The sequence below is a fragment of the Phasianus colchicus genome, chromosome 16 (genome assembly GCF_987193195.1).
Source record: "Phasianus colchicus chromosome 16, bPhaCol1.hap1.1, whole genome shotgun sequence".
Classification (NCBI taxonomy): Eukaryota; Metazoa; Chordata; class Aves; order Galliformes; family Phasianidae; genus Phasianus; species Phasianus colchicus.
Window position 1 is genome coordinate 13,940,670 of NC_143451.1, and position 24,225 is coordinate 13,964,894.

The 24,225-nt window shown below is 48.9% G+C and overlaps 1 protein-coding gene across 3 annotated transcripts; it reads left to right on the top strand.

Moving 5' to 3' along the window:
* The first annotated feature begins 204 nt into the window (after positions 1-204).
* MICALL2 (MICAL like 2) lies at positions 205-22,906 on the top strand. 3 transcript variants are annotated; one of them, XM_031606524.2, is made up of 17 exons: positions 205-443; positions 6,040-6,088; positions 9,293-9,434; positions 11,836-11,996; positions 12,652-12,773; positions 13,152-13,820; positions 14,007-14,182; positions 15,042-15,117; positions 15,436-15,551; positions 16,073-16,210; positions 18,055-18,110; positions 18,602-18,725; positions 19,312-19,402; positions 19,781-19,854; positions 20,192-20,306; positions 21,272-21,318; positions 21,410-22,906. In XM_031606524.2, the coding sequence occupies exons 1-17, from the start codon at positions 301-303 to the stop codon at positions 21,493-21,495; spliced, it is 2,385 nt and encodes a 794-aa protein (XP_031462384.2). In that variant the 5' UTR covers positions 205-300; the 3' UTR covers positions 21,496-22,906. The 3 variants fall into 3 exon arrangements, with proteins under 3 accessions (XP_031462384.2, XP_031462386.1, XP_031462385.2); XM_031606525.2 differs by having other exon boundaries at positions 206-443; positions 14,028-14,182; XM_031606526.2 differs by lacking the exon at positions 16,073-16,210.
* The last annotated feature ends 1,319 nt before the right edge of the window (positions 22,907-24,225 follow it).

A 24,225-nucleotide genomic window follows, 5' to 3' on the forward strand; every position in this document is an offset into this window, starting at 1 on the left:
CAGAGGCAGCCGCAGCGCCCGCGGTGTCCGCGCACTGATTTCACACTGCAGCGCGGATCCCGGCTCCTCGCGCCCATCGGGCCGCGTTCTCCACACACAGCGCCCGACGGACATCAGCGCCCCGTGCGTGGCCGAGCCGCCCCGTCCGTCTGCCCCGCACGGCGGCTGAGGCGGGCCCGGCTGAGGGCGGCCGCCTGGAACCGCCGCCTCCCGCCCCTTTCCCCGCCTCCTCCTCCTTCTCCTCCCTCCGTCCGCCACTCGCCCGCGGCTCCCGCAGGCGGCACGGCCCGGCTCCGCGCCATGGCTGCCATCCAGAACCTGCAGCTGTGGTGCAAGCAGCAGTGCGAGGGCTACCGCGATGTCAGCATCACCAACATGACCACGTCGTTCCGCGACGGGCTGGCCTTCTGCGCCATCCTGCACCGCCACCGCCCCGACCTCATGTGAGTACCGGCACCGCAGGGCGCAGCCCGTCCCGTCCGTCCGTCCCGTCCATCCCATTCCTTCAGCCGCTCCTCGCTCCGTTAGCACCGATTCTGAGAGTCTGCGAGCAGCGAGCCGCTTTCCCTCCTTCCCTCCTCCTGCAGGGAGCTGCGGCTGTACGATAAACCTTTTAAAAACGTCCTTTCCGTCGCACAGAGTCTTCACGCACCGCTTTGGGGTTTCGTTCTTCGCTGTCTGTTTGCTGAGTCCTGGCTAAGCGGGCACGCGGCCGGGCGCTGCGTCCTCCCGTTTTCCCAGCCGCGGTTCTGGCCGTGGGAGGCGAAGCGCTGCCAGCCTTTGCTGCTTCCTTTGCTGTCGTCTGGTGGGTTTTGACCTCCCCCCCTCTGCCCCAAATGTAACGTCTGGGTATGAGAATTGTTAAAGGAAATTGGAAAATGACTAGGAAGCATCCTAGTTTTTGTCGTCTTTTTGTTTTTGTCTCATTGCGCTTTAGGGTGGGGGATTGAGGAGGGAGCAGGCAACAGCAGCACAGCCCAGGTGTGTTGGTTTAAGCATTAGGTCATTCCCAGCGAGACGTGGCTGACTGGGGTGTGTGTTCTGTACTGGAGTTTTCCAGTTGTTTCTTGAATTCCGCCTTCCCTTGGTCTCCCAGTGCAGCATGACACCTCCTTATGTGTAGTGATCTTTTCTAGGTGTCTCACTGCTGATGGAAGCATGAGGAGAAGCTGCTGTTTGGCACTCACTCCTCTCTATAGCTTTGAAACTTGGAAGAGGCTGCAGGAACTTCTGCATGCCCACTCTGCCTTTCCTTCCCTGCCCATGCTTGGGCTGTCACCATGGTGTTGCTGTGTGTGGCTTCCTGATGTGCTGTCACATCCACGTGGCTCCAGATATTTCCCTTCCTTCCATTCATTCGCAGTCCCAAAGGTATGAAATATCAGAGCAGAAAGGCTGATGTGGGAGGTGCTCACGGAAGGCCTGGGGCTGCTTCCTGGGCAGCTCTGCTGCCAGCCCATGCAGAATGTGGGTGTGAGCAGGGCTCAGCAGCTTGGGAACTGGGATCATCAAGCTGACCCTCTTTAGTGGGTTGTTACAGTCCTACAAGTGTGCGCTGAGGGTTGTAGGTAGACATACCTAAAGTAAACGTTTCTGTGCTGGAGAGGGGAAAGGATCCCTGCAGCATCTCTGATCCTGCTGAACTCCTCTCACGCTGGAAATCCTGAAGGACTTTGCAGAAGCCCTTTTTAACTTGGGCCAGCTCAGTAAGGCTGCCTGGGGGTGAAAGTAAGAGAAGCTTTCGGTATGACTTCCCTCCTCATTGTCAGTGGTGTTTGTAGGAAATCAGCAGGTATACCCTTGGCTGGACAAAGTCCTGTTGAAAGTAAATTATACTTTCAAATAGTCATCATTTCAGGCCGTCACGTGTACCTCAGCTCCCAGGGTATTTGTGCAGCTTCCTTGGGAATCTATAAAAGCCCTTTTGGCAGTTTGGCAGCTGGGTGTACACGTGGCTGTGATTTTTGCTTCCTGGGGGCTCAAAGTGGTTTGTCCTGAGCTCCTCCTTGCTCCTAGAAAAGCTGAGGATTAAATGCATCATACTGAAAACAAAACCAGAATTGAGTAACTGGTGTTTGGAGAGGCAGTGTTTGCTGCAGCTCTTGTATATAAATTGCTTGCAGGACATGATGCGGTCATGGCAGCAGAGTTTTGTAACAGCGTGTTTTCCATCTTGGTTTACATTCTTGGGCTGAGGAGTGCACGATATGGAGAGGTGATTTCTCCTTGAAAGAGCCTGAGAAATTCACAGGAAAACTTGAAGCAATTACAAAGTCTGGTAATAATCATGTGCTTCTCCTGTGGGTTCCATGGGTCAGAGGGCAGGTTGGTGCAGGGCTCTTCCCTGTTCTTGTTTTCTTGCCAGGAAACATACGGACAATGTGATAACTCCTCTCAGACTTAGCCAGTTCTGTATGTTATCAGTGAGCAGGGCAGGCTATGTAAAATTAGAAACCCATTTCCAATTCACTTCCCATTCACCCAGGGATGCGCGGACAGACTGAGCTCTGGGGGAGCGGAGGCACACACTGAATCACCATGGAAATCTGCTTCTCTTTCATCCCAGATGAAGTGTGCGTGGTACCCTGCCATGGGTGTGAGCCCATTTTCTGGGAATGGTGGCAGAGCACTGAAGTGCCTCTGGTCAGAGGTCATGCAGTCTCACAGCAGTGTGCCCTGCTCTGCAGCTGCTAGGTGTGATGGCACTGGCTGAGCCAGCTCCGGCTGGAGGTTTTTCTGCTCCCCATCTGAAAAATGAGTTAAAAGCAGCAGGGGAGCCGCCCACACTCATCTGTTATCGATGCCAGATGTCGAGTAAAGGTTTTGATTAAGCTCCTTCTCTTCATCCTGGATCCTGCTTGCTCCCAGAGTGCTGGCAGTGTTTAGCTCAGCGTTCTGGGAATGGGATGGTTGTGAAATCCCCCTTGACAGCTGTACGCTTGGGCATGCATGTTTGGTGGCCAGAACAGAGCAGCTGTGTGCACCCGTTCTTCCAGCAGCATTTTCTGGGTTGCTGTCAGCTCAGCCAGGCAGGATGAAGCTGTGAGCTGCCAGTATGGCCAGGGAGTTGATAGCCTCTGGACTTTCCCTTCTCAGTCTGCTCCAAGGTGAAGGCTCTTAGTGAGTGCAGCATCAACACAAAGGAAGCACACGTGCTTGCAGAGGTCTGTGGCATGCTTTGTGAGCACTGGGTCTGCACAGCTGGAGCAGTGGGTGGTCGCAGAGATTTTTGGGTGCAGGAAATGCTTGGCCACTTTTTGCTAAGAGATGGACTTTCTAGAGAGCTAAAAACTTAACTTCCATTCCTTTGCTGGTGAACTCCACTCTGATTTGTTTCCAGCACTGGAGGCACTCTCCTGGGTCAGGTTTATGTTTCTCACCTCTTCCAATTAATTCAGTTGCCTGTGTTTCCTCAGCGGAGAACTCCTACTTCTCCATTTCTATTAGCTTTGCTTTCTTAGAATTACATTGGTTTGGAGAGCTTTGATATTCCAGGGTAGGGGGTGCACCAGCAAGATCAACTTCCAGAAGAAATACTGCATGCAAACTACTCACCCAAATAGCCAGGGAAGTAGAGAAGCTGTAAGGGCACAAAGTTCTTGAATTGACCAAGGGATCTGGTTGTTTGCACTCTCCTTGGGGAGCAGGAGGGGATTTCAAATGTTCACCATCAGAGAGTCAGGTTTTTAGGTCCCTGTTCTGTTCCACACAAGTGGGAGGCTGAACAAACAATCCTACTGCAAACAGCATTCAGCAAGGTGTGAGGGCCACAGACTGGCAATAAATAGGTCAGTGCTGTCACTGAGCTGGCACGGATCTCCTTCAGGCCTGTCCCACATCTGCATTTTGATGTGCTGATGCAGAGCAGAGCCACGACCTGTTGTGGCATTGTGTTTCCAGCCCTTAGGTGTGTGCTCTACTCCCAGTCCTGCCGTCCTCTCCTTTTTGGTGCTGTGTTACACCTCTGCATGGCTGAGCAAGCTGCAGCTCCTTGCTGCCTTGCAGGTGTTTTCCTGTGCTCAGGATGTTCATGCTGTAGAGGCTTCATTGGCAGCGGAACCGGCAGTGAGACAGAGAGCTCCAATACTTCCTTTAGCTGGCTCTTAAAAAAGCTGATTTTCTTGCCTGACACAAAACAGAGTGATTGTATCTATTGTTTCCATGAAACTTTTTGTCTTGCAGTTATTTTCATCCGTTATCGCAGGCAAGGGAAGTCTTGTGGCAGGATCACTGCTTGGTGAAAAGCCTCTGCGAGTCCCTTTGCATTTGCACAGGATAAGAGTATGTGATTTAAAGCTGGGATGTGCCTTGTCTTCATGTGCTTCTTGGGGGAGTCTGACCCCTGGGTCTGCTCTGCTGCTTCCTGTTTGTTCTCTTTTTATCCAGCATAGCAGCCCCCGATGTGGGAAGCAGGGGAGGTGTCCTGGGCTGTGCTTGAGATTTGTAGGTGCTGCCTTTATAATGTAATGCTCCACTTTTTATATGAAGTAGATAAAGCATCTGGCTCGGTCCTTGCTGTTACAAGTAGTGGAAAAAGTTCCCCTGCTGCACTGCGGATCATGTGTTTGCCTCATGAATAGATTGCTGTGAGCCGGCTCTGCCCTGGCTTTAGCACTGCTACCCACACTCTTCTGGAGGTGAGGCCAGCAGGGGTGAAACAGCATCAGTTACAGAAGGACTGCATACAAACCTGCAAAGTTGGTGGTGTAGCACTTGTTTGTCAGTGAGAGTTTCCTTGCTGATAAAAGCCTTGCACTCGGCTTTGTGCCAACAAGTACAAGGATTGTGAAGCAAAACTGGATTATTGGAAAGGAGCTGACCTTGTGCACTGCCTGGGCAGGAGGAAGCAGCGTTGGAAGCAGAAGTCAGTACGTAGCCTCAGGTTAGCAGTCATGATAAGTTTAAAACAAGTTGATGGTGAACGTTTCCTAAGAAAGGGACACGCTTTGCTGTGAGTGAGAAAGCATGCTGTGTGGGCTCTGCTCCCAGGGCACCCCATGCTCCTTCCAGTTCCCTGTTTTCAAGTTCCAGACATAGCCTGGTGGCACCTGCATGGGACCAGAGAGCACGTGTTGGGGGGGAGCAAGTGGTGGAGACAGGAAAAGGGAGGTGGTGTCCAGAGCCAGTGAAAGAGGAGGATTGTTGACTTTGGCTTGTAACTGCAGACAGTAATTCTCTCTTCCTTTTTGGTTATTGGTTGTGATTACAAATCAAAGGTGACAGACCCAGGGAGAGGAGAACTAGATTTTTACAAGCAGCTTTGCTGTAACCAATTGCAGGACTGCGTTGGGGGCAAAGGTATTTTTCATGCAGATGCTTGGTACTGGAGGAGGAAAGGATTTGAAGCCAGAACTTGTGTAGTGGTGGAACCAGCAGCATCTGAGATCAGAGGACATGAGTGCATTGGAGGAGTGTGAGATGCACGCAGCATTGGAGCTACCCAGCCCTTCTCCAGTGTGTGAGATCAACCCCTGGGAAGACAAACTGAAGGCAGTTTGGATGTGTCTGTTTTTGGAAAGTATTTCTAGGGAAATAGTGTTGCAAGTCTGTCTGGCAGCCATAGTTTATCCTCTCTCTCTTGGGGTGAGAAAGAAGCAAAGCTTTTTGTGGGGAGAGGGGGGAGTGGAGGGGGGGAGAAAGAAAAAAACAAATCAAAAGCACGAGTTAGAATTTGCTACTGGCTGTTTCAGCAACCTCCCTGAATCTGCAGGGCATCGGCACGTCCTGTCTGCAGGAGGCTGCGGAAATCAGCCCTGCAAGGGTAGCTGTGCCAAAAATGTGTTGTGCTGCCCACGGGCAGATGGCTGTGCCTGCTGGGTCTCCTGCCCACCCCTGCCCCAGGAGGTGCAGCAGATCTGTGGCCGTCTGCAGGCTCAGATGGGGATCTGCCCCACTGCTCCCTCTGCTGCGTCTCTGGAAAGGAAGAGTGGGAGAAGGTGCTCTGTCCCCCACGTGAGTGGAGGCTCAGAGAGGTTTGAGAAGCTGGAAGTGAAGCAGCTTGTTCTGTCACCACCTGAAATTTTTCTTTCTGTGTTTCAGAGACTTCAATTCCCTCAGTAAAGAAAATGTGTACGAGAACAACAAGTTGGTAAGTGGCTTTTAATGCTTTACTTTTGGTAGAAATTGACATTCTCATACCCTAACCTGACCAGACCTCAGTAGTGAGAATAACAAAGGAAGGGGAGGTAGTTTGATAACTGAGAATTTAGGGAAATGGTATTGAAAGAATTGCTGTTGACAAGGAGAAGGAGTAGACAGCTGGCCCAGGCAGTGAGCTTGGTTTCTTGTATCCCTCTGCCTGGCTGGAGTTGGCTGCAGATGGTAGAGGTCAGAATGTAGATGTGGACATGTTGTGTAAATGATGAGAGATAGAGCAGGAGATGGTGCAAGAAGGGAAGGTAAGGGGTTCCCCCACTTCTTGCTTCTAGTGCAGGAAATTGCTTCTGCAAAGTGTAGAAGTTCTAACTTCTCGTCTTCCCACATCACTCCAGGATGGGTTTTCAGTTTCTCTTGTTCTCTTCACAAAGAAAGCTGGACAGGCCAACCCACTCCTGCACTGAACTTGAACACAGGCTTTGTGCTCCACAAAAGGATTTTTTCTCTCTTTCCCTCTCTCTCGCAAGGATAGAAACAGCAGATTAAAACACTTCTCTTCCCTTGGCATCGCTCCACACAGCTTCGTGGCTGCTTGGCCAGAGCCCGGGCAGTAAAGGAACTGCCTGCAGCTTCCTCCTGTCTGGACTGGAGCAATGATACCTTCTGACACAGTGGGCTGCCTGAGGTGGTCTTTGATTCCAGGAGAGCTAAAAGCAGTGATCCTGTGTGCATTGTGCTCCTCCAGGCACTCCTTTGCTTCAGCTTCCTTTCAGCCCTGGTCAGGTTCAGCAGTTGTGTTCAGACTCTGGGGTTCAGTCCTGCACATTTTTCTCCTCTAGGTGAGGTGCAGACTGCTTTTGCCATTGTTTTTTTGATATTTGGGAGGCATGAGGGCCTCTTTGTCCTGGACTGAGTGCTGTGAGCCCCGAGTGCTGCTCCTTCCCCACGCCTGTCTGGTGGTGTCTGTTCTGCTGGTGACTTTGTTTTTCTCTGGGAAATGAGCTGTACCACCGACCTCCACTGCTTTTCCTAATGAAAAGCTCCTTTGTGCCTCTCATAAAAAACAGTTGCTAAATTCTTAAGTCAGACTATGTTTCTTTCCCTTTCTTTCCTCCATTCCTTGCTTTGTGTCCTTTATTTTGCCTTCTCTCCCTTATTCTGCTGGAGGATGGCTTGTTTGTGTTACCCTTTCACTGCTGGACTCTGCTGTCCTGGCACCTATGTGAGATTTCTCCTCCAGCTCTGCACAGCACTGGGTTCCTGGGCTGGTCTCCCTGGGATGTGAGCAGTCTGATTTCTCCCAGCACTTTTTCTCTGCTGTTGTTCAGACCTCCCTTCGTGCCACACACTGTTCAGTATCTTTTTTTCAAGGGCCCTATTACTCAACAAAAAAATATCTTGTCCAGGCTGCAACTTGTCTTATGAGGTCATTTTGCCAAGAAAGAATGTGTCACTCCTCAAGTGCCAAAAAAAAAAAAAAAAGAAAAAAAGGAAGAAAAAGAAAAAAAGAAGGAAATTACTGTTGGTGGCTTTTTTCTCATGCATAAATGTGAGAAAGGTTTCTAGAGACTTGACATCCAGTTTCTTTAGTGCTAATGGATGATGGCATGGTACGGTGCGTACAGCAGAGGAAAGCTGTCTGACCTGCTCAGATGGCCTCAAGTATTATTTTGCCTCCTCCATGGCCTTTGTGAAATGGAAGCAGTGGTGCTTGCCTCCTATGTATGACCTTGGAGCTGCACTGGTGAAAGATGTTGTTGCTTCTTTAGAGGTCAGCCTGGTGCAAGAGGTAAAGCGAAGCATCTGGGCTGCGCTGGGTGGCAGGGATGTTTGATCTCCAGGCAAGAGCAGTTCTCAGGAACAGGAAAACCCCACTGGTCAGAGCTGTTGGGCAGCCTACGTTTGTAGGAACGTAGTACGTAGGAAGTGTTCCACGGAATGGATTAAGTACCAGGTTACAAGACAAGCAAGTGCCAGGCTGGGCTGGCAGCCGGAATGACACAGCCGGAGGTGACTGGCTGAAAGCGTGCTTAATGTCAGCCTAGTTACATTTTTACTGGGACACCCAATGGAAAAAAACGGTAATTATCTTGCTAAATAATAGTGGCTGTTTGTTTCTTCTAGGCGGGAGTTGTTGGCGTGTGCATCAACTCTGTTGTGTGTCCCTGCCAGAGGTCAGATGTGGAGGGGTTTAATGTGTTCAAGTCTTGCTTTAACTGTTTCACTGTGGGTTTCAGTGGTCGCCTTTGTGCATCTGCTCCTGAAGGTGCTGTTTCCCTTTGCTCTGTTGGCATTTCCAAAGGAGTGCTCCGAAGGGGGAGGGAAAGGATTTTCTCTCATTAGTCAGGTAGGAAGAGGGCTGGAGAAGGTCTCTAACAAAAGCCCTATGGTGAATTAGGCAAAGGCACCATTGCTTTAGGGATGCTGCTTTGTTTGTTTGTGTGTCCTCTAGAAAAGGCTCTCCTTCAGTGGCAAAACAAAATAGCTTTTCTGTCCTTTGTCTGACTTTGATCCTGCAGTTTTAGACCACAAAGAGGAGTATTTGCCCCCAGTACGTGCTGTGTCAGCATGGAAATGGTTAAGCTGAGAGAGAGCTAGGTATCGGGAATTCTTCTTCCTTCTTCTCTTCTCACTCTCTAATCTGGGAGAGATGGTTTCCTTCCCAAAAACAAATCCCCCTACTTTCAAATGGGGGAAAAACATGTGCTAGCAGGAAGCGTTAACATTTGCGCAGCGCTCTGAGATAGAAAGCTGCCTGCAAACACCTACCAGCTCACCGTTAATTGGAGAGCACCCCAGGTTGGGCTGGAAGCCTGGCTGCACGCCTGCCAGCCCGGACTGACACGGCCCCTCCTGCCAGGCCTCGCTCACTGCAGCTGTGCGCATCCAGACAGAAGCAGGCTGGAGGAAGAGCAGGGGAAGCCCAGGTGAGTTCCTGTGCAATGAGCTACGGCCAGCTTGCCAGGCCAGATTTTTGGCTCCCTGCCTGAATTTCTCAACGCGGTGGCTGGAAGCCACGACTCTGTTGGTTCCTGTAACGGCCGTACGATGTAGGAGTTAAACTGGTGCAGCTGTTCCCCAGTAGAGTTATTATTTGAATGAGACTGAATGCCGCGCAGTTTCTCTCGATGCAGAGCAGCTCTGCTGCCTGGGTTGGACAAGAACCCCCCACTTCTTTGTTTTCTTCCTTCCCTAGGCATTTCAAGTGGCATCAGAGCAGCTGGGGATCCCAGCCTTGCTGGATGCAGAGGATATGGTTGCTCTGAGGGTACCAGACAGGCTGAGCATCATTACCTACGTTTCCCAGTATTATAACTACTTCCATGGACGTTCTCCTAGTAAGTACCATACACCACGTAGAGGTGGGCAGGACTGGGGATTAATTTTGTGCTTTTCGTTGCCTCTTAACAAACGTAGAAAGGCAAAACAGACCGCTCAGAAGTATTTTGGTACCAGAACTGTTTCATTAGGGGGATCTGACCTCTTTACTGGTTGGAGTAGCACAGTGCTTTTGGAAGGGCACAGAGCTGTGCTTCATCTTCAAAACTTGTGCTTTAAAATTTAAAATATGATCCAAAGTTTCTTATGGTACAGCCAGATAAGAGCACAGACAGTTCAACTCCATGATCGACACCACAGCTTTCCTTTCTTGAGCAGCTCCATCACTGCTCTAGTCCTTGCCACACTGGAAGGAACATGGAGTCTAACAATGCTGAGCCTGCCTGGAGTCTCTGCCAACGAAACAGCATCCACAGTGGAGACTGTACAGCAGAGCAGACTGGTATAGGAGGCAGAAAAAAATGATTCCCTCAACTGGTGTAATTGCAGTAGCAATACTTTCAAGCATAAAACAGGCCACGGAGCTGCCAAGACATTGTACCCATGTACTGGAGAGTTTATCTGGGCTCACAGGAGTGCTGTTGTAGGCTTGGTTTATATTTGGCTTTAAGTGTGAGCTTGATATAAGAACATGAATGACTTAAGTGGTTAAGGTGAATCTAGATGGAGGAGAGAAATACGAAAACATCTTACATCTTAGAAAGAAAGCATAATTCACTCTTGAGAGCTGTCTTTTGTATGTAAGCTCTTCTCCCTTCTCCATGTTTTCATACAATTAAGCAGGCTTTCTCTTTCCCACCACAACCTCTTCCCTTCCCCCCTTCATTTTTTTATTTCATGTTTTGAAATCACGCTGAAACAAATTCCATCGTGTTTGTGCCAAGTTGTGGGAATCTGGGTCAGTTTGGGGTCTTTACTCCCTCCCTCCCAGCATCTTGCCTACCACGTTGTCAAGCACAGCACATTTTTATACTCTCTAGTGTCTAACAAAATGCTCTGATTGCATTCCTGTTGCTGGGGTGAATGTGTGTGTCTGAAAATGAGCCCAGGCAGGAATGTGCCCTCTGACACTGAGCGGGCTCCTAATACTATAGCTTTGCCCTCCGGATGGGTTCAGGCAGGACCATGAAATAAGCAAGATGCAGGCCAGAAAGGGTGAGCAGCCAATATTTTATTGAAGTCAGACATTGATAGAAGAGTTGAGCTGAAGCCACCCATCTTTGTGCCAGGCTTTGGGAGCTCAGTATATGTGGAACAAGCAGGCAGTGGGACCACAAACTAAGGCTAACATGTTTACTGGTTCTGGTGTCACCAGTCCGATTTGGCTCTGTGTTAGAAGAGCCCTGGGTTTTGATTTGGATAGCTGAGAGAAGTCTGCTGGGAACTGGGCTTCCTGTCTGCTCCCTACAGACTGCACAGACTCCCCTTGTATTCACTGGGAAGGGTATAATCTGTTTTCAGATAGGTGGTCATTTGGTTGCTCTTAAAGCAGAGCTATGGCTCAGATAACTGCTGAGTTCCCACAAGGGATGCAGTGACATTCAGAATGGGAAGTGGCACAAAAATAACATCTCAGTGAGACAAATGAGGAGTCTTGTCAGTCAGAGCTGTGCACGAAACCTTATTTCCCTGGGAAGTCTACCTTCATTTCCCAGAGCATGGGGAATTCATGCTGGGCAGACGGCTGAAGTGTAATGGTGATTCTCTTTTCTCAGCTTGTTGTGAATTTAGAGGGATTGTCTTTAATCTGCAGTGAAGAAAGAATTGGGCATTTGCAGGCTTTTTGTGGCAAGTCATGTTGGTTTCTGCATCAGCATGGCCATGACACATCCAAGTGTCTGTTGTTGCAGAATTAGCCATATTTAGAGGTCAGACTTCTTTGACGAGTCTGTCTGTTCAGTGAGTGCCCCAGCTGGGACATGGGCTGCACACCCACAGCAGCGAGGGGTGAGGATGTGTGGGAAGTCTGGAGTGCAGCAACGTGAGTGAAATAAAACCCTTCGTACTTTGCTGCTTTAGTTGTGATGTGTAAAAGCAGGGCCCACTTTGGTGGTGATTAAATGCAACCAAACTGTGAGCCAGGTACAAACATGGGAACAAACAGGTCTTGTTCACACTGTCAAAGGACAGCGTTTTATATTTTCTATGGAATTTCTCTCAGAAGGAAAAAAAGTAGCTGTTTAATCTGCCAAATTATTCCTGCATATGTTGATAAAGCTCACTTTTTGCCTCTTGTCTCTTGTTCCACTGCAAACTGCTTAAGAAGAAAACCTGTGTCTCCTTGTATGGCATTTGCAGGTTATCCATCAGGCACTTCTGGCTCTTCTGTTGTAGATAACTCCTAAGTTCATAGGTTTTCTTTACGTTCCTTTTAAATCTTCCCTCTTTCCTTTCTTCCAGTTGGAGGTATGGCTGGAATCAAGCGTTCTTCCTCTGAACTTCAGGAACAGCCTGCTGGGAAGAAAGCTGTTCCAGAGCCTCCTAAGCCAGTGTCTCCAAAACTGCCTTCTGCACACCCACCAGCCAAAGCTAAGCCAAAAGAAGCTTCCCCAGTCACCACAGTAAGATTTTGCGTTATTCCTTCTGTCTTTAATCAATGAACTTGGGAGTATTATGCTATTTCAAGGCAGCTAGTCGTCAGTACTCCGTCTCTAACTTTCTGCTCCTCTAACTCTGACTCTAACTCCTGTGCATGGAGGATTTAATCCGGAGGTCTGGATACTGCACATATTCAGGTGGGAGTCACTGGGAAGACATCAGCGAGCTGTGAATCATCTGGTGGTGAATAAGAGATGGGTATCTTAGGACATGGCTGTGTTGTTTCCAGCCAGTAGACCATGGGGATGGGGATTTCTAACAGAAGTTGTGGGTGTTTTTGTTTTTTGTTTTTTGTTTTTCTAGAAAACACTGATTAATTTCTTAGAAATAGTTTCAAAGCAAAATAGGAATGAAATCAGAGTGGAAGAAAGGAAGTTTCTCTCCTACTAGAGTAAAGACATTTTCCAGCCATTTAGATTCAGAGACCTTTGAACTTCAGTTTCCTGCATGCAAACTAACACCCTGGTTCCGCATTGTATAAAATAGGGGTTAGCCAGAGCAAGGATTTTGCTTTTATCCCTTCTCTGTCCCAGCAACTGGCTGTGGTCAGACACTTGATTGTGTGGGAGATTCTTGGGTGTATGAGCGCTGCCTGCTCATGACTGCTGCTTCCTACAGAAGGGTGTCCTGACAGAGAGTGGGAATATCCGTAGCAGCTGCTGTGGTATCTGTGGGAACCATGTCCACCTGGTACAGCGTCACTTGGTTGATGGGAAGCTCTATCACAGGAATTGCTTCAGGTATGGCTCTTCAAAGTAGGGGTGCAGGCCTGTGGGTTTCTCTGGGGCAATCCTGTTCCTTTGGGGTTGGAGGGAGAGATGTGAGGCATGAAAAACATTTCCGTCAGAGTGGAGGCAGCCTGGGCCTTCTCTTGACCTGTGCATAAGGGAATTCTTTGCACAATTTGTTTTTCAGCCACACCTTTCCTGCTTCAGGTCATTTGTAATTGGCAGCTCCTGTTTTGGTGCCTTATGAACATGCATACAGGAGCCTGCTCACTGCCAGTGTGGTGACTTTGCCCTCTCTGTGCTGGCAGTGAAATTGTGCCTGCACTCTCAGCTGTATCAATGACCTTCCCATCCTCTGAAGGATGTGTTCTGAGACTTTCTTACCCACAGGTGCAGGGAGTGTTGGAATGTGCTTCTTCCTGGAAGCTACAAAGCTGGGCCTGAGCCCGGTACATTCATCTGCACCAGCCACCAGCAGCCAGACAATGTCCAGATCTCTGGGCTCAGCAGCACCCGGAACAAACCTGAGAGCACCCCAGCCCCTACTAGTGCCAGAGCATTCCAGAAAGCAGCAGAACCCAAGAAACAGGAGCAGGTGTTGAAGAAACCGAGCCAGGAAGGCCTTGCTAATTCAACCAAGCCATCTGTTTCATCTTCTGGAAGCTCTGGCTTCAGAAGTCTAAATACTCCATGGTCGTCTTCAGCTGTAAATAAATCAGAAGACTGCAAAGGTACTCCATTGGGAAATAAAACAGATCATCGTGAAGGTACCACGTCAGGACCTCTTTGGACAACCTCCAAAACAAAAACACAGCAGGCCCGTGAAAATTTTTTTCAGTCATTAGAGTCCTTCAGCAATAAAACCTCTGATGCTAAAAACCACGACCCTTCTCATAGCTCTGGTAAAATTTCCTCTGGCAGAACTGCTGCTGGGGTCACTCCAGCAAAGACCGAGAAGGCTCAGGCACGTAACCACATTATACAGGCTTTGGCTGGATCAAACACCTCTCCAAGCAGGCCAGGAGGACTCAGTTCCACTGGTTCTTCAGCATCAAGTAGGTAGGTACTATTTCCCTTTCCTTCTTTATTCCCAAGGTGACCTTGGAATAACTTGGGAAAGTCTCTGCGTGTTTCTTCCCTTTCCCTGACTGCATTTTTGGATGGGATTTAAAGACAAATAAAATGACTCATCCGAGTCTTTGGAAACAGACTTTCAAAATTCATTAGATCATTCTTTTTCTGCAGTAGCAACTTTTCTCCTTCCAGTTCCCAGTCACAGAGTCCAGCTCCGAAAGCACAGACCAGCAAAACAAGCTACACAGCACCAAAACAGGAAAAGATCACAGAACCTCTGCCCAAGAGTCAGGCTACCAGCAAACCTGTTGAATCTGTGCACAAGCCAGAGTCAAAAGGCCTCAAAGGTGAGAATGGCTGATTTGCATACAGCTCTGCCTGGACACAGTAAGCCAAATTTGTGCCCTTCTCTTGAGCCATTGCAATGAATCTGTCCGTGGCTCCTCTACTTCCTTGCTGTATTACCACGTAAGGGTTTACTGTCTTCTGGAGATTGACGCACTTCTGTTTGTCCCTGTCCAATTGCTCCCTCTAGCATGGCAATTCTTTCTTCTCAGATGACCTCCAGGTATTTGAATTTGTATTAGCTGTCATCACGTGTTGAGATTGTCATTTCTGAGGCTTACGCAGACTTTCCAGGTGGAAAACTGCCACAACTTCAGGATGATTTTGTGGCTGCAGCCGGGGCTTTCCAAGCCTCCTTGTCTGTTTTGAGCTGATCTTCCATCATGGTGACTGAGCAGTAGGCCAAGGGATGTTGTTTTGGGAGCGTTTAGAGTCTCAGCCACTTCCTTATGGCCTGTTTTTGAGGGGGGCAGTGCTGAGTGCAGTATTTGTATGGAGTTTGATGTGACTCTGTGTGGTTGTTTTCTGTCTTCCCCCTCCTCCATCTTTTGCTCTCTAAGATCTGAGCTGATTTTGTTGTATTGCTTTCAAAAATGTCTTCATTTCTACTGCTACTGTGTTTCTGTAGCTGCATAGATTTTAGAGCATTTGAGTTGAAAGAGGCAAAATGGCACTGAGGTTATTTACAACTAATTGTATATGAATCTGTCCATGTTGAACTTATTGAATTGGTGCTAGTTTGCTGCAGAGACACTGTAGCATCTACCTGTGTGCATAGCTTATCTCTTCCTTCTGAGATGCAGATCTGGCTGGTATCTTTCTATTGAATTTGATATTATCTTGCCATGTGTCTTCATTTAGGAACTGTGAATGCTGGTGAGGATAAGTCTGAGAGCCCAGCAGACTGGAGATCTCGGTTGAAGCCTGTGGCCAACAAGTGAGTGTCTTCAAATCTGTGGGTCTCTGTGAGAATTGTAGGGGAATGTCCATGTCTGCAGGCTGTGTTTGATACTGAAGGTCTGTGTGCATGTAGGAGGGATAAGTTGTGTTTAAATGCTTCTATTTTCAACTACTTGAATGAAAAGTCAAAGACACTCATTTCTGGGGAAGGGAGAGCACATTTCAAGTTGCTGGACTCTGGTTAGAAGGGTGTGACCATCCTGGCTGGAGTTCCCAGCCCAGGATGTCCAGAAATCTTATTATGGACCTGTCTGCTAGAGGCATGGTTTCCTACTTTTGTCTTTCTTCTTTGCAGAGACCAGGCTGGCTCTAAGAAGCCTACTGATCACTCACAGGTGGGAACAGGGAGCCCAACACAGAAGGAGAAAAAGCCAACTCCATTAGTTGTTCCATCAGCAAAGCAGGAGTCCGGTACGAAGGATACAAGCTTTGCCTTCATTTTGCTGGTCAGGCAGGGGACAAGCATTAGTACTGCAATGCACAGGGGGGTGAGGAATATGGTGGTCAAGACAATGCCTTGGTTTCTGGGATTTTTGCTCTCTACACCTGCCTTGGCTCTGCTTTTATTTGGAGAGCTGTCCTTCCCCAAGGAGAGGGTCTTTGTCTTCATAGTATGCTCCTCTTCTGCAGGACAGCTAGCAAGATTTCACTTATTCTGCCTTGCATAAATATATAATGGTGAGAGATCTTGTTGATACTTCCTCACCTTCCATTCTTCTCTTCCACCTTTCTTTCATACTGCGGTCTTCTGATTGGTGATTTCTGCCTGTTTTCTTCAGGTTGCGCCCCTCAGTGTTATCAAGAGAGGAGGGTTAGGACTAGAAATGATGTCAGCTAGTGGTGAATGCCAGAGACTGTGGGTGATACAGGGATTTTTGTGAGATGAGGCTCGAAGTTTCTTGCCCAAGACCTGTCTGTGCTTCTTAATTTAGCTTCCTCTGGTGGAATCCTTAAGAAGAAGTTGATCCCCAGCTCAGACCTTATGAGCTTTCAAGGCTGGAAAGATTATGGGGTTTCTGCCAAGAAGGACGAAGAGGGCAACCACCAGTTGAACCAAAACACTGTTACATGTAAGATCTCTTCTACCTACTTAAAGCCATTCTCTGCTTTGCATTGCCAGGGGACAGCCTCAGTGGTCAGTGTGGGAAGCATGTCCCAGAGTTTTCTGTGTCCAAGCCTGTAACTGTTTTCATGGGAGGAAATTTGTGTCAATAGTTTTTTATTAACTAGGAAGCAGCCAGGCCGAGGAATTCAGTGGGAAGGGAAGAAATTAAAATAAGGACTTTTTAGGGTCACTGACTCAAAGCTATGAAGGGTACCGTCTCCTGATTTGAGGAACTGGGATCTAGATGATGTCTCTGTTCCTTTCCAAATAAGTGGCTTTGGAAAAGGAAAGGAATGCGAAGAACTGTCAGCAAGAAACTCCAGCTGGTGGTTCCCACTGTGGAAAGCAGCCAGGGCTGCTGCTTCTGGGACATTGAAAGATGCCCCAACCAGTTCTGATCCATTTGTCCTTACTCTTAATCCAGTTTCTTTCTCTTGTTTGTTTTACCTCAGTGCTACTGTATACCTTTATCCTGAAGTCCTTGCTGCTTTCCCTCTTACTTAGTTCACCATAATGCCAGTGAGATCTTATGGAGCTAACGTTCCATATGTTTGCTGCTGGTCTGTGTGCTCAGCTTGTTTATCTCCTCTCCTTACCCTGTCTGTCTCTGTCTTACCTATTTGGACTAGAAGGTCCTCAGAGCAGGGCTCAGCTCTGGCTGATCTTTGTCTTGGAGCAGGCAAGATGGTTCCACGCAGCTTGGTGGTCTCGTGTTATTATTTGTTAGCTGATTAGCACTGTCTTTGGCCTTCACATCTGACATCTAAGATGCACTGAAGCTCCAGTTGTGTTGTCTATTTTAGAAGTTCAGCATGCCTCTGCTGCCGCAAGGCTCAGCAGTAAATCTTTTCTCAGGAAGTGAGCCACAACACAGCAGTTCAGTACCCAGCATCTTTTCCTTCTTTTGCAGTCTTCTAGAAAGCCTGCTAGAACAAGGACTGGTCAATCTGTGAGATGTCCTTGAGTTTTTCCACGAGTTTCTCATCAGCAGCAGTCAGCGTGGTAGAGAGAGACTCTCAGGAGGCTCCCTGGCCTGTCTGTCTTGTGTTTCTCCTTGTATGTGTTTCATCTCCACAGCTTTTTTGCAGGTCTGCTCTTTTAATACTGCAGTTTTCCTTCCTATCACATCATCTACATATGGCTTTATTCTCTCTCTATGGTAATTATCCAGCCCAGCCCCTTGGGTATCCAAATACCTCACACTCTCCTGTAGTTATCCTCGCAGCACAGGTGGGCAGAGGAAGCTGAGGCACAGTGGAACAAACACACATTGCTTAAGGATTGATTTTAATAGGTGTCCAGGGCCTAAATAATGCTGTGTAGCTGGGCCATAGGGACTTCTCACCTAGGAAGTGTTTTGTGGAAGGAATTGAACCTTAGTTTCCTGATGCCTAGGATAAGTTCCCCTAGACTATCTTTGTTTCATTGGTATTTATTTGATACTTATTTGTACAAGAGCACTGGAGGGCATTTTAAAATATAACTTGTTGTTTCTAGTGGCAGTAACCCAATACATCTTTTCTGTCCTTTCAAAGCATAATAAGGGATGTGTTTTGCCAGTGCCCCAAGGAGGAAAGCAGTGCCCTGAGATCATGGAGTATGTCCAGCAGCAAGGAGTAAATTGGGCTGTGATGTTTCCTGAGGATACATCTCTCACCTTAGTCAGGGTTTGCCAAAGCAAGAATATTGTCAGAGCCCTCTGTTGGGTGGAGGGGACCCGTTGTGCTCTCATGTGGTGTAGGTACTGTCCCTCAGCACAAAATTATTTAAAGTTTGATGTGGGCTTTCTTTATCTTTTTTTCATTCTAGTTGAATCCTCTGTTCCAAAAAGCATCCAGAGCATTGAAGCAGTATCACCAATCAAGGTATGGCTGGAAACCAGGTGTAATGGGCACAGAATGGTGTTGCCGGTTATCCTGCTGATGTGATTGCCAGGATACAGGTTGTCTTCTTTTGAAGGTTTATTTGAATTCTCAGGCAAGATTGTATGATTCTGTGATAGAGATGAGCAGGAGAGATTGCCGGTTATCTCCTGTGCAAGGGGACAGTGAGGCTGGAACAAGACAGAGCCATAGGTAATAAAACTCTGGTGGACACAGTCTGCTCCAACCAAGAAGGGGGGAGAATGCCTGTGCGTTGACAAGTGTGTGTAGATACCATCCAAAGAATGTAGCATACCACTGTAATGTTTCAGTGGCCACCACAGCGTTGTGAACAGCCAGCTCTGCATGTCTGCTTACTTGGCCCTTCCAGGGCATGGCTCTTCAGTTTTGCTCCTTAGGTTGTTTCCTATTTCTATTGGGGCTGTGCCTTTAAGAGGCAGTTGGAGGGCACTAAGATGTATCTGTTTTTCTAGCTGCACCCAGACTACATCCCTGAGGAGGAAATCCAGAAGAAGGTACATGACATTGAGAAGCAGCTGGATGTGCTGGAATTGAAAGGAGTGGATCTGGAGAAGCAGCTGCGTGGCTGTGAAGGAGGTAAAAGAAATGGGAGGGTCAGCTCTGTTACTGTGGAGAGGTGTGAGGCTCACATCCTACCCCTGGGCATTCTTGGCTCTGCTTCTAGAAGCTCATACTACAGATGAGACACCAAGTTACCAAAAGTAGCTGGTAGAGCAAGATAAAGCCTTGGGAATTTTGAACCTATTCAGGGCTGTTTCCTAGTCTATTGTTTGAGCTTGTGTGTATTTGGCTGAAGAACAGGGAGTTTGGGGAGTGGAAGACTGCTATTGATCTGGTTTTTGAATACCAAGCCAGACTGACTGTCACGATTGGCTCCAGTTCTGTGTGGATGCAGAATGGCAAAGCTGAGCCAGCCACATGGCAAATGAACTGGGTGCCCTATGACAGAGTATCTGTGAGCAGCTTCTTTGAATCTACAGGGGGTGGTGTGCTTCCTTTCCTTTGTATCTCAGAGTTCCAAAGATTAGTTGTTTTCAGTGGAGGTTGCCTATGGCTCATACAAGTTATTCTGGGCTGTCCTTCAAGTGATTGTGTGTTTGTGCCAGAAGGAACTGAACTGATCCAGCTTTTGGATTTATTTCACTCTTTGTCATCTTCACAGATGAGTCCGAGGATGCCCTCATGGTGGATTGGTTCAAACTGATCCATGAGAAACAGCTGCTGCTGAGACAGGAGTCAGAGCTGATGTACAAGTAAGCAGAACCAAAATTCACCTCTCTCTCTCCACACTCTTCACCTGTGAGCAGTAAGCAGTGAAGGAAAGGAAATGTGACAGGCCACAAAATTATGTGCTAGCTGGTGGGGTGAGGAAGGCTGGAGGAGAGCTGCCAGCATCCTGAGGTATTAGCTGCTGGGCCTTTGAGCACTGAATGGATACACGAGCCCTCAGTGTCTATGACGAGCTTGTGGGAAGGGAAACCTTACAGATGAGATGGAGGCAGGTTTCTCCCAGTCCATCAACTCCTACCCAGGTGGTGACCATGCAGAGATGAAGCTTTAGCATGACATAAGAAGAATCCAGCCCTGGGTTGTGGAGGGGCATAACTCATCACATCTGTGGACTCTTCCAGGATGAAACAGCAGAATCTGGAGGAGCAGCAGTGGAACATTGAATTGGAGCTGAGACGTCTCGTGGACAAGCCAGGTGAGAATGAGCTGTACTGAGAGTTCTGCTGGTCCCTGGCTGTGCAGAGTGCTGCACTCTATGCACCTAGCCCTAGGATCTCCTTCAGATCTGAATGACTCTGCTTGCCAGGTATCAAAGCTTCACTGGGAAACTCTCCTGGCTAAGCTGTCAGGTGCAGGCTCCCCATAACATCCAACCCACTCACCTTTTCTGAGGGATGTAGGATTTACCCCTGAGTGCAAGGATAATTGAATTCAGACCTTTGAGAGGGACTTGATGGAGCAGGGAGGAGGCAGAGCCATGGGCGGGGAGGTACCGACCTGTAGCTGTGAGACACTTCTCTTGTCTTGTGCAGAGTATCTGAAGACACGCAGAGAGAAGGAACGTGAAAAGGAGCTGCTGGATTCATATCTGAACACAGTCAATGATCGGAATAATATTGTGGAGTGCCTGGATGAGGACAGAATCAGGTGAGGGCGCTTGGGTGGCAGGGGATGAGCCAACACAAGGAGTGGTCTGCACTGTACTTGCTCCACTGCAGGGTTGGATGAATGGCTATTATCCCTGCTTCTGTTCCATGAGAGGTGGGTGGTGACCTGTCACCAAACATCTTGTCTTAAATGCTGCTGCCGTTGCTTCCTTGTCAGCTGTTAGAAAACTGCAGTCAGGTCTGCAGTCATATTCAGTGCTCTCTCAAGCAAATACTGCTCTGAGGGCAAGGGCCATGAAAACGTATAAGGCAGGGGAAAGAAAATGAAAAACTAGAGATGGGGAGGTGGAAGCAGCATGGGAACCCCAGTAGGACTGTGGGAGCGTGAAGCGATGTGTGTGTTCGTCTGCTAAAGCAAAAGAACAGCTGTAAGCATTGTGCTTAGAGTTGGATCTTCTCCAAGTTCAAATGAAGGCTGCCGTGTCAAGTAGTAGGAAGTGTGTCTCCTGTTGCTGAGAGCAGTTTCCATTTCTTGCCTTCGGGCAGCAGCTCTACCTTGAGGGTTCCAGTAATGCCCTGGCTTTCCGCTCTGGCCTTGCCCAGGCTCTAGGAAGTAGCAGAGTGTTTTTGACAGCAGTGTTTTAGTGTGAGCACCTCTGCAGCACCGTGGGCTGCTGGTGTCCCAACCTTTATTCATCTCCTAGGGTGTGGTGTTGCCTCACAACGCAGTGAACTCAGATGACTCTCATACCAGCTGAGGGAGGGCCTGGCTGCTGTAGCAATGGACCTCTGTGATCTGGAAATCCCCACACTCTTTATTGCTTTAAAGAGGGCCAGAAGTAATTTGCTTATGTCTAGGAATTTAACTGTTTTTTTCCTGCCCTCAGGGAGTTGCTTGCTTCTGACCGTGGGAATGACAGTAGCTGTGATTCTACATGTTTTACAGTGTCTACCACCTTGTCATGAGACAGAGTAGTTTTCTAATGCCATGCTCTTCCTTTACAGAGAGAAAGAGGAGGACCAGATGCTGGCAGACATGATCCGCAAGTTGGGTAAGGACCCTTTCTGCTGTTAAGAAGCAGCACTAGATAACGCTAGGGCTGTGGGTCTCAACATTCTTTGCATCTGCTCCCTCTCCTGTAGATGGATCTCTCGAGGGCCAGGAACCAGAGAAGAAGAAGAACAAGTTCCGCTTGTCCAAAATATGGAAGCAGAAAAATAAGAGTTAAACTCAGGAGTGATGTTACTCTGCATGCTGGTGCAGAGAGGACTGTCAAAGGGATGTTCTTTTCTTGCTGCTGCTTTCCAGGACTTGTGCGGGATGGTGACGAGGCTTCTTTCCTCTCTGATACGGAGACTGTAGGTTTGCAGATCAAAGGGACAGTGTGAGTCCTCTCTCACTGGTGTGAGGCACACCTTTCCCAGAAGATTTTCCTTCTTTGAATCTAGCTCAGAGCTGGCTTCAGCCTTGTTGGCAGCTCAGCAGGACAGAACTCAGTATGCCCATCCACTGCTTAGGTCATTACGGACCTGAATCAGGTAGCATGGCACTGTGTGCCACCTCACATCAGCCAGGGCTATGCCAAGGGTACTGTGCTGGTTTCCAAAATGGTAGTTTTTTCTCCCTCACTGCATCTCCTTTGGCAGAAAGAGAGATACCATGGGTCACGAGAGATCAATGGTCTCCCCCTTATTTACACCCATGCAAACTGGAGTTTCAGCCCCCACAGCCAGGGGAAGCAGACACCAGAATTACCTGTGGGTTGGGATGTCCTAGACCCAGAGACATTTCAGCAATAGTGCTGTTTCCAGACCTCCCTGTGGGAGTTGCTGTAGGCTGGTTTCTCAGAGCCATGAAGGGCTGCTCACTGCTTCATTCCCTCTATGGGGGAGATTTTTAACTGCTTGTTTCACTGCGCAGCAAAGCCTGCTTGTGGCCCACCATGCTGAAGACAAACAGAAGTTTGCTTTTAACAGCCTTATGCTAACAGGGAGCAGAAGTGCATAACTGGGTTTGTCTTGCCCACCAGCTTTCCATGTGGGACAAGCATTCATCTCCTGAGTCTCTGTCCCTGGACATGCAGCCCTCAGGGGTTGCCATGGTTCACCTTGGTGGAACCAGGGCAGTAATGAGCAGTGCAAAGTAGGCGCTGGGCTGCTGGCAGTGTGTCTTTCTCCTCCACGCTCACCCTAGAGTGACTGCAGCCAGACAGCTGCCCTACATGGCATCAGCCTTTGCACAGTCGACCTCTGGAGCAGGGATAGAGATTGGCAGGGAAAGATGAGAACAATTCATGATGCCTCTAGCTCTAGTGTGCGCTCCCCCGTGCTTCCTTCCTCCCTCCGTGCCAGGGTACTTCACGATTTCCCTGTGTCCTGTTATCCAGCAGGACCTGGGATTTTTCAGCGGGGGGATTTGCTGCCTGCTTTGCCCGGTGGCAGAGGAGAGGCGATGCGTCCCTCACCCACGAGGTGGCAGTGGGACTCTCCGTCCAAGGCAGCTTGCCCTGGGCACCGCAGGGGTGATCTCGGTGGGGTGCCCAGGGCACAAGGGGTTTATCGCTGCCCCCAGAGGGTGTATGTTCTGGGACGCCCTGTAACTGCCTATGTTTTTGTCCAATAAAGAGCTGCTGGTGCACATTTCGGAGTCCCAGTGTGAGTTTAGGGGTGGGTTACAGCTGTGGGTTGTTCCTCTTGCCACAAACACTGACTCACTCCCTGGGGATGAGGATGTCTGGAGCCGCTGGTGGTAGCAGGGGACACGCGGGAGAGCTGGTCCTGCTCTGCACACCTGTGATGGAATAGCATCCCTCCCTGAGCTCACAGACCAGCTGCAGGTCCTAGGAGAGCAGCAGAGCCAAGAGCTTCCTCCATGATGTCCTTTACATGCCCAACTCCCCCTGGCTCCCAGATGGATAAGTACATTTATTTTCTCCCTTGCTGCTTTAGGATCACACACGTCCCCAAGCCTTGCAGTACCCCAACACAGCCATACTGGTGACTCGACTGGCTGAGCTGCTGATTCATCTCTGTCCCTGTGTGCCCCGTGCTAGCCTGTGCTCACCCAGACAGGAGGATGAGGTGGGCTTGAGGGATGTTCTGACCACAGGGACTGCTGTGCTTTTTGTGAAGCTCTTCCTTTCTTGTGACTGTCTCAGCCTGGGCTGTCGTTCTTGCTCTGCTTTTGTCTTTTCAGGCTGATTCCTCAGTCTCAAGAAATTTAGTGTCTGCAAGTTTGAAAGTGGCAAAATCATCATGCAAGCCCTCCATCTTCAGCTGAACCTTCACCTATCTTGAAGGCAGGCAGGAACTGGAGCTGCACAGGAATGTGATCACTGGGTGTTTAAGTTACAAACTTATGACCTCCTATAGGGTTTGGTTTTGTGAGATGGCCAACTGCTGCCAGAAAACAGGCACTCACTACTCAGGACCGAGTGGGGAGTTGGGTAACCAGCTCTTGCTGCCTCTCCCCCGCAATGATCATCCCTGAGTAATTGGGCAATTTGAGCACTTTCCTGTAATCAAACAGGAATCAAATTCCTCTCCTGTCTCCGTGGGAGAGGGCTGTCTGTGCTCCACTCAAACCCCACCAGACGCTGAGACCCGAGGTCAGGCTGGCAGGGGGCTGGCTGATGGTTGCTGTAGTCATGTGGGTGTCTGCATTTTGGTAATGACTGAGAGCTCAATTGCTGCTCTAGGTCAGCTGCTCCACTTTTAGGAGGACTGAGTTTCCTACTCATTCCCTGTTTGGGTTCATGGCCTCGCTGGCGCCTGGATACCCAGGAGTACTGCAGCTGCTTTGTTCATAGCAGAAATGGAGGTGAGTGGGGGCTGCACTGGGTCTGGGGGCTGCACTTCTGAGTCTCTGCCATTTAAGGCTGTCTGGGGGATCCTTTTGTGGGCTTGGGATGCAGGGAAGGTGGCTGCCTGCTCCAGCACTTCTTGACTTGCAGATGAAG

Coding starts and splice junctions, on each gene's coding strand:
- MICALL2 (XM_031606524.2), top strand. CDS start 301: ATGGCTGCCATCCAGAACCTGCAGCTGTGGTGCAAGCAGCAGTGCGAG. Junction 12,774..13,151: donor TATCACAGGAATTGCTTCAG/GTATGGCTCTTC, acceptor TCTTACCCACAG/GTGCAGGGAGTGTTGGAATG. Junction 21,319..21,409: donor AGACATGATCCGCAAGTTGG/GTAAGGACCCTT, acceptor CCTCTCCTGTAG/ATGGATCTCTCGAGGGCCAG.